The 9,640-nt window shown below is 34.5% G+C and overlaps 1 protein-coding gene across 1 annotated transcript; it reads left to right on the plus strand.

Moving 5' to 3' along the window:
* The first annotated feature begins 370 nt into the window (after positions 1-370).
* Positions 371-9,362, plus strand: LOC126714369 (transcription factor BIM2-like). The gene is made up of 6 exons (XM_050414495.1): positions 371-884; positions 3,863-3,932; positions 4,794-4,889; positions 6,724-7,157; positions 7,982-8,111; positions 8,927-9,362. The coding sequence occupies exons 1-6, from the start codon at positions 580-582 to the stop codon at positions 9,035-9,037; spliced, it is 1,146 nt and encodes a 381-aa protein (XP_050270452.1). The 5' UTR covers positions 371-579; the 3' UTR covers positions 9,038-9,362.
* Positions 9,363-9,640: the final 278 nt, after the last annotated feature.

The following is a 9,640-nucleotide window of genomic DNA, read 5'->3' on the forward strand; positions in this document are numbered from 1 at the left end:
CATACTTGCATGTTTTTTAGAAGAAAAAAGAAAAGAAAAGAAAAGAGGAGCAATGTTAAAATCACAATTTTTATCACAATTCGCTTGTATCGCAACTTTACCGCTAAAGGCTTGTCACGGGAGCAAGTTGTGTCACATGTCAAAGATGGGCTGAGAAACAGTACAGCCCAAGTTCGAAGCAGCCAGAAGTATGGGACCCTGTTAAGTCAGCCCATTCTGAAACGAAACATTTTTAGTCCGTTGGTTTGTAAATTTGAAACCTTAAAACAATAGGGTCCACTAAATGTGGTAGGTGGCGCACATTAGTACCCGACCACTGCCGAATACAAAAACAAAAGGACAACAACATTATAAAAAAATAAAAAAATAAAAAAAAATAAAAAAAACAGAGCAAATCCAAATAGGAAAGAAAGAAGCAGATTGAAAATGTTATTTGTTAATAGTAATATTCTGTTTGTTATTGTTATAGTTATAGTTTTAGGGCTTGGCTTGAGAGACAGATAGACAGGGAGACAAAGAAACAGCGCCAAGTGTACATTCAATCAATCTTCAATCATATTCATACGTTCGTTAAGAGAGATGGTGAAGTCAGCAAAGATTCACCAATACGAGCACCATGAAGAGGAATTCGAAGATGATGATGAAGGAGAAGAAGAAGAGGATGAGGAAGACGATGGTGATGGTGATGTTGATGGTGGAGGCAGAAACAACAACAGCAACAGTAACAGCAATAGCTCCTCTTCGCTCCTAAATAGGACTACACCTAGGTCTAGAGTCGGGGTAGGTGGGAAGAGCAGCGGCACCACCCAGAATCAGAGGAGCACTGCCCATCGTTCCAAGCACTCCCAGACTGAGCAGCGAAGGAGAAGCAAGATTAACGAGAGGCATGCCCTTCCCTTCCTTCCTTCTTTCTTTCTTTTTTTTATTTGCTTCTCAATTCACTTGCTTACTCAATTTATGAATTATTCCTTTCTATTATGTAACTGTAGTTTTCTAACCAAAATCAAAACACCCATTTAAAAAAAAACCCCTTTCCTCCTTGGACAATTGTAGAAAGCATACTAGAAATGAATAAATCTAGGACACACCCAATTTCACATGCTAAAGTATGCTAGAGTGGGTGGCTAGGAAGCACGGATACTTCATTTAACGTGTCTTACAAGTGTTTAACCTTGTCATACTGGTGTCATTCTGGCCGTTTCATGTTATAATTTTTCAAAGATTGCTGTGTCGTACCTGTTCGTATCCATGTCTGTGTTTGTGCTTCCTAGGTGGGTGGTGGATACTTTATCCTACCACTTCTTTTCGACCACTTCAGCAAGTTGTGAAATTGGGTGTGTCCATAGTATTGTTGGAAGAATGGTGATAGTTACACAATGTGTTTACTGGACACAAACTGCCTCATCAGCTGAAATTGAGTTTTGAAAATAATGATTTTTTAGTTAAAATTGTGAAATCATGTTTTGAAAACACTATTTCACCATTTCACAATTGTAATTGAAATTTTGTTTTCAAAACTCGATTTCATGGGAGTATGCAATAGGGAGTGTGTAACAAGATTTAGCCTTGTTGGCAATTTAGGTCACAATTAGTGTGCATTTGGATGAACTTATTTTGACTATTTTATATATTGTGTAAAAGTACAGTTATACCTTAAAAAAATGGATATTTTAACAAGTTCTACATTGTCTCAAATTTGAGGTAAAAATAAGCTCATCCAAATGAAACTTATGTTATAATTCAACTCCCATGGGCCATAATAATAATAATAATAATTGCCTATTAACTCCATTGGTTCTTCAAGAACGAGCTATAACTCAACTGAAACTTTGATGGGATGGATAGTATTAGTGAGGTCATTGATTCAACACCGGATGAATGTGTAACTTACTAATAAAAAGGAAAAGAAGACTCTTTATCCTCAGTTATTTGTGTGTTCAGCTAATAAGGAAGCTTGTATTTCTGAAGTGTTAAGTCCTCTAGTGGGTGAAAATGATAGAGTATGGAATTTAAGATTTTATAGGGAATTCAATGATTGGGAGTTAGTGGCTTTTTTCTTCTTTCTTCACTTCATCCAAACTCGGATTCCAAGGGGTGGAGGTTGTGACAGTCTTTGTTGGCGTCTAAATGGACGTGGGAAGTTTGACATTCGGTCTTTTTACCAGAAGATTTGAAATGTAACTCATTCTACTTTCCCTTGGAAGGGCATTTGGAAATTTAAGGTTCCTAAAAGGGTGGCTTTCTTTGTGTGGATAATAGTTCATGGCCAGATTCTAACTTTGGATAACCTTATGCTTCGTGGTCGCCCTTTGGCAAATCGTTGTTGTATGCACTGTTGTAATGAGGAATCTTTGGATCACCTGCTGATTTTCTGTCCGGTAGCTCATTCTTTGTGGATGTATATGTTCAATTGTTTGGGATTGATTGGGTCATGCCAGGTTTAGTTGCATATTTATTATTTTGTTGGTATCATTGGCTTGGGAAATATAATTCTGATATTTGGAATTTAGTTCTAGGCTGTCTAATGTGGACTATTTGGATTGAACGTAATTGGCGTTCTTTTGAGGATATTGGGAAATCTCTGTTTCAGTTTTTAGATTTATGCCAACTGTCCCTCTTTGATTGGTCTCGGTCTCGGGGTCTCTCGGATTGTTCCGCTCTTATGGATTTTCTTTTGTCTCTTAGAATAGTTTAATGACTGTTTGTTTTTTTTGTTTCTTTTTACACTTTGTTCACTATTGTGAACCTTGTGTATTTTTCCTGCTATTCCTTTTTCAATAATATTTTCTTCTTTTATTTAGTTAATGTGGCTCTGATTCAAAGGACCCCTAAAAGTTCTAAACTGGCACTTTTACCCTTCTATAGGCCAAGGATTTAATGGATTTTTTAATTTGTAATTAGTAAGTTGCACATGCATATAGCAGGTTTTGAACCCATAAAATCACTCCCCACCTCGTTCCTACAAGGGGAGGATGTGCCATTTGAGCCATAATTCAAGGGATTTTATGGAATATATTTGCATTCTCACATGAATGAATGAATAACTACTACTTTTCATAGTTATCTTGCTTATATTTTTAGTCTAAGGAAATTGTTGTCATCAATAATTGTATGTTGAAAGCTGATTCTTCACATACTGCAGAGGAAATTTAAGCTTGTGGGAGAGCAGAAAAAGTACAAGTGTCCATCAAAGTTGCAAAATAATGAAAAAGGAATAAAAAGATAAACAAGTACAAGAGGTGCCTGTTTTATGATATGAATTGCTTCTTGAAAATGTTTATGACATGTGTGTTCTTTAATATTTTTATGCTAATTCCCCAGGGGAGAGTCTAAAGGGCCCTGCCTTAGTGAGGTTCCATGTCATCCAAAAAAAAAATTATGTTAGTTACTGAATATTCTTTTTGGCGTTTTGGGGGGGGGGGGGGGGGTGTGGAGGACAAAGTTCCACTGACTTTTGGGTGTTTATTGTAGCAAAAGAATTTTCAGGATGGTCAAGTGAAAATAATCTAAGATTAAAGGGAGTTTTCTGTAATTTTCTATGCAAGTTATTTTCTGTTTGATTTCTTAGTGGCAGCCTAAATTTGAATCTTTTCACTAGTCAGTGAAGACACCAAATTGAATACTTTGTGTTTATTTGATATCAGAGTGTTGTGCTTCAATTTTTAAATTTAGCATCATTTTGCTTGCAATCCCTCTTTTATTTTTCCCTTTCTTGTTCATATTCACATGACGTGATAGGGTCGTTGATACATGAATATTGATTTTCAATGCAATTTTCCTCCTGTGATATTTTTTTACATGGAATATTTCCTTCTAATTTATGACCCTGACAGTATTTCTTTGCTCATTTTTTTTGAGGCAGGTTTCAGATTTTGAGGAATCTCATACCGCAAAATGATCAAAAAAGAGATAAGGCTTCATTCTTGTTGGAGGTATTCCAATTGGTCATGTTTTGATTTTATAATTTTATTTTGGAAATTAGTTCCTATGGCTCAAAATTGACCTTGGAAGCACACAAACTTTAAATTATCAGCCATTTCTGTATTAGGTAAGTATCAGGTGCTTCTTTAATTTGGTTTTTCTCTCCCTTTTTCTCATTCGCCCCTTTGACAAAAATAATTATTTGTTAATTAGTTTATACTTTTTATTATTTAGACATATTTTAGATCTTTATCATTTGCTATTTATCTTTAAACTAAAAAAATAACATAATATATATATTTAAGATTTATTTATATATTTAATCAATTAAAGTATCTATAAATGAAAGCTTTTGACTTTTTGTTGACTTCTTCTAATGTTGTCATAAGCTTTTGAAAGCCCACTTTTTTCAATGTCACCACTGTAATATATATATGTATATACATATATATATATATATGGATATATGTATTTATTACAATGATTAAACTAATTAATTTGGTTTTTAGAATTACAAATAAACAGTGCTGAACTACATTACTATGTTAGTTTAAACTAATTAGGTTTCACAATTTTTTTTGGATAAGATAACTGACACTAAGCAAATTCTCATTAAATTAAGTTTGATATTCTCTAAACAAATTTGAATTAAATTAGCTATATTCTTTTACATAAATTCTCTAATTTGACTTTTGTTTTATTAGTACTTATTGATTAAATATTTATGATATATAAAAATTTAATAGTGAATGCGCGGGTTAGCAACTAGTTGTTTTTGTATCACCATGTCCATATCGTATCATATGCATAGTATACCCTATTTCTGTATCTGTACTTCCTAGAAATTGAAAAATTCTCATATTTATATGCAGGTTATAGAGTACGTACAATTTTTACAGGAGAAGTTAAATACGTATGAAGGAGATTACCGGGGGTGGAATCCGGAGCCAAAAAAATTGATACCATGGGTAAAATACTGATGCTGGATATGTTTGTCTCTGTTTTTGCACAATGGCATGTAGTTTTAATTTATAGTGTTGGACTCCTTGTTGCTTTTTTGCATGGCACTCAACGCTTGTATTCATTTTAGAGTTTGTGTGTTTGGGCTCCTATGAATGTGTAAAGTACCTGCATTGAACAATGCAGAACATGGATGGTGTATCAGATTCATGTTGAAGATGTTGCTTGTTTGGCCTGTGCCAATCAGGTATTTCAACAAATGACCGAGGACATGGTCCTTTGCTAGAAGTCACAACAGAAACGTAAGTTGTATGTTCTTTTTTTATATGAAAATGAGCAGAGAGGCCACTAGACAGATGTTTTGTTTCATACTAGGGTATGAATAAGAAAATTGGAAAATTTTGAAAATTAGCTCTGTCCTTGCACTGAAGCATTTGGAATGCAGATGGATCCTAGCTCTAGACACAAACCTGCAGCTGATGAGTGCTTGTGTAGCAGAGCCTGTGTAAGTGAGGATTGTTTGTTGTGACTGAAAGATGGGCTTCAGGTTTTGTATCTAAGAGATTTTTTTTGATTTCTTATGTGATAAATTTCAACCAGAACCAAGTTTCTGCAGTTGCATGCAAACTTCAACTTATATCTAAGTTTTCCAAAATGCATATATTTGTTTTCTAATTCATTTTTCTTGTTAAAATGGTTATTGGCTATATGCTATTGTTATATGAAGTGTGTAAAGCTGAAGTTTAGATTTAGTCACCTACGCAAATTAACCTACATAGCTTTGTTGATAACTTCGTTTCTGAACTGTTATACCAACATCTATTTTCTTTATCTTAAAAGACACACACAGTTCTTGGTTCATGTGGTCCCAAAGGTTCAGTGCAGGTGTCCACATGTTACAGTATTTTCTAAGTTTTTGTAATACAAATTGGCTTTCTTTCTGGAAAATTGAGGATGTGGTCCTGGTAATTATGTAGGAAACCAAATTGAAGTTCAAGATCTTGGTGCTGTGGGGATTCATGCATTTTCTTTACATGTAAATTTGCATGTGCATATCTAGGAAGCATGGTTGCGGATTCAGTGTGGGTGTGGTGTGGCGACTCGGCAATTTTTGAGTGTGAGCGCGGCGGGATATGTTTAGTGATAAATTATTAAATATATTTTTATTTATATTTTCTATATATTGCTAAGCATATTTTTTCATATAATGGTAAACATATACCAATTTAAGAGCAATAGTAGGGTTAGAGAGAGAGAGAGAGTTTGAAATGAGTATAGGGTTTTTTCTTTAAACTAGGATGTCAAAACGGTGTGTTTTGACAAAATTTTTTAAGTTTTTTTTTTTTTATAAAATTTTTAAACATATTGGACCGATTTGGGGCCTGTTTCGGCCCGTTTCAGACCGAATCAGGAAAAAAAAAAAGTCACGGGCGCACATGCAGCCGCGTCCGTGCGTATCGGACTCGGGTGCGCTGACCCAATCGGTGCACCCGTGCTTTCCAGGTGCATATGCACGTTCTTGTTGCTGGTGTGTAACACATGTTCATTTAAATGTAGAGGTGTATGTCTTTTATGGATTGTGCACAATGATTGTTTCTTGAGAGCTAATGTGCATGCTTTACTTTTTGAGGAAAAATGGTGTTCCTTTGATTGATGATTTCTGTGTGAATGGAGAATTGGTAGATTGTGCCCAAGATGAAAAACAATAAAAGCATTGATTTCTCCGCAATTGAAGTCATAAAATGCAAAGTGTCAAAAATTATATGAATTTTGAAGCTTGTTGATTCCCATAGTCTGTTCAAAAGAAACATGTTAATGGTTTCTTACTTTTGCTTGTAACAGAGAAATCATCGTGGGCCTGCAGAGAGTTTTATGGATCATTCCCAAGTTATAAGGAATGGTTTTGGCCTTGAGAATAATGTTGACCCCCCAGCTATTCTCTCAAATGCACAGAACTCAACGGAATCTGAATTGGCCACGGAGGTGGTTTACAAAGTACTGGATCATCTCACTGGGTCAACTACTCCACCTGTTCCTTTGAATGTTCAAACGAAGCCAAACATGTTTGATCTTGCTTGTAGGGGTGGTATGCCTACAGAGTCTTTGCAGGAATCCATTTCTGATGCTGAAAACCTGCCTTCCCAGCCCCAACCCCAGTGGTGGCATGCTAGACCATATGCAACCGAGTGTGCTGTTCCAAATAATTTGCTGAATGTACGGGAGGAGCTGGCTGTTGATAGTGGATCAGATAGCATCTCAAGTGCCTACTCTCAAGGGTGAGCATCTGCATTTTTGTCCCCCACCTTTAAATATATATAAATATATATATATATATATATATATTTATATATATAATGACATTGCACTGATTGCCAAATATAGCTGTTTTCCGCATTCATTGGCTTTGTATAGATTTACATATATCAGCCAGTTTTATTTGATGCTTGTGTGTTGGGTTGTAATCTGCAATACATGTGTTGTGTAAAAGTATGTCCTTATTCAATTCTTGTGCATCTAAGTCCCACATGTCTAGTAAGTTTGCTTGCTTATATGTGGCAAGTATGTGTCAAAGGTTCGAAACCCATCTAGTGGGAAATTTGGAATGGAAACCTGCGCTTATCTGAGTAGCAGCTTTTACAAGAAGGGTTTCCATTAGAGAATTTTATGTTAATAAATTATTGGTGATAACCTGGTCAATGAGATTTATTGAATTTCAGGTTTCTTTTGCTCCTGAAAGATCCTTCAGAGGTTTGTTTAACATAATTACAGTATGGCTTTGATGTTAGGGCTTACACCTAGAGGACAGGCTGGGTTATTCTTGAAAATTCTAGTAATCTCTGTAATTTCTGGAACTTTGTATTTGTAATGACACTCTGTGGTACTCGCCTTTGATGATGCAAGTGCATGTACTAACAGGATAGCCCATTGTTATTTTCAGCAAGGTATTGTTTTTAATTTCCTGTACTTCTGAAACTTTGTCACCCCCTTTATTTCTGGGACTTTCTATTGTCATGTCAATCTTTGGCTAGGATGCATAATTATGTATGCGTGGAAATGGTATTGTGTCTGCTGTTGCTGAGTGGGATTTGGTGTTGAGCAGGATACTGAATTCTCTGACCGGAGCGCTGCAATCTTCTGGGGTCGATTTGTCACAGGCCAGCATTTCAGTACAAGTTAATGTTGGGAAACGTTCAAATAGTGAACCGATTAGTATAGCATCCAATTCAAAGGTTTGTTTTATTCTTCAACTCTATTATTGCTACCACCACTGCTTTGAAAAATCCATATGGGGATATTTGTTGTATTGATGCTCATTTTTCCAAAATGACATTGGTAGGTGACATACTTTTTTAAAAAAATTATTATTTATTTATTTAATTTTCTTTTCAATTGGTTAAGTTTACACACACACCTAGTGAATTTTGAATCCACAAACGTACCCTTCACCCATTCTAATATGGGAGGAGGTGCTATTTGAGTTAGAGCTCATTGGCAACATATCATTTTTATTGTGTACCATTGAGCCTGGATGATGATTTCTTATTTCTTTTCTTTTTCCTAATATCATATGATGAGTTCTGTTTGTGAACAAATTTATATAAATAATAATAGGTGAAGCTGAGAGAAACTCAAATTAGAATTTCAAATTAGAGTTCCAATTTTGCGTTATGTGTCCTAAATTATTTATTCTTAAAGAGATTTATTTCTTAATTTTAGAATAAAATGTGGAACCATATATTAAATATTCATCCAAGTAAGTTATTAAGTACAAAAACTAAAGAGTCTAGAATAAATGAATAGTAAAAAAAAAAAAGTTTTTCACAATAATTAAAAAAAAAATGGACAATTTACATTTTATATCTAATAATATCCTTACAAATTTTTTTAAAGAATTAACAAAATATAAAAATGACTATCAATAATATTTAAATTATATATATAGAAATTATATTATGCATCTTATCGTATATCTTTAAGTATATCCATGCATATACATGGAGTTACAAGCTAGTATTAATGAAAACAATAACTTCTATTCCTTCAGGATCATGAGAAACGGTCTATGGATGATCAAGTGATGGTGCATACTGGAGTTGGTAGCTGTAGTAATGAGTCTGAGCTAGCTCATAAGAGGCTTGGAACAGAAGAAAGCTAGTCTATTATTTTTAATCTCTCTCTTTTTTTTTTTTTTTTCCTCTTTATTTTTTGAGGGGGTTTTTATTTTTTGAGTGGGCCCTGAGAAGTGGGGGTTGGTGCTGGTCATTTTTGCCATGTCATGGTCGGCAGACAAATAGGTCCTGGTCAGTTGTACATGTTAATGCTCTTTGGTTTGACAGGTTGCATGAACCATCTTAGAAGAGTATGTCATATATTCTTTTCTTTGTACTTCAAATTCAGATCGATGATTCCATGCAACATATAATGAGAAGCTGCTCTTAACTTTCAATGCAATTCATTATAACATATGAACTTGCTTTTCACTTTCCTTGTGTTCTTTCGCTCTTTACTATGTGATGTCAACATGAAATATCTCTTTCATCATCAATTGCTGAAGTATCTCAGATTCTCATGCATTTGGTTTGCTTTATTTTTTATTTTTGGATTTTATTTAGCTTCTTTGTATACATTCAGTTATTTAAGGTCTCACAATTTTTATTTTTTATTTTTAAAGGTGTAACTGTACTTTTGTGATTTTGTACCATTTAAGCAGAAAAACTGAGTTTAGGTGGATTTCTTGGCATAAAGCGAATGTGAATCT

This window comes from Quercus robur, chromosome 2, assembly GCF_932294415.1.
Source record: "Quercus robur chromosome 2, dhQueRobu3.1, whole genome shotgun sequence".
In the NCBI taxonomy this organism is placed as follows: domain Eukaryota; kingdom Viridiplantae; phylum Streptophyta; class Magnoliopsida; order Fagales; family Fagaceae; genus Quercus; species Quercus robur.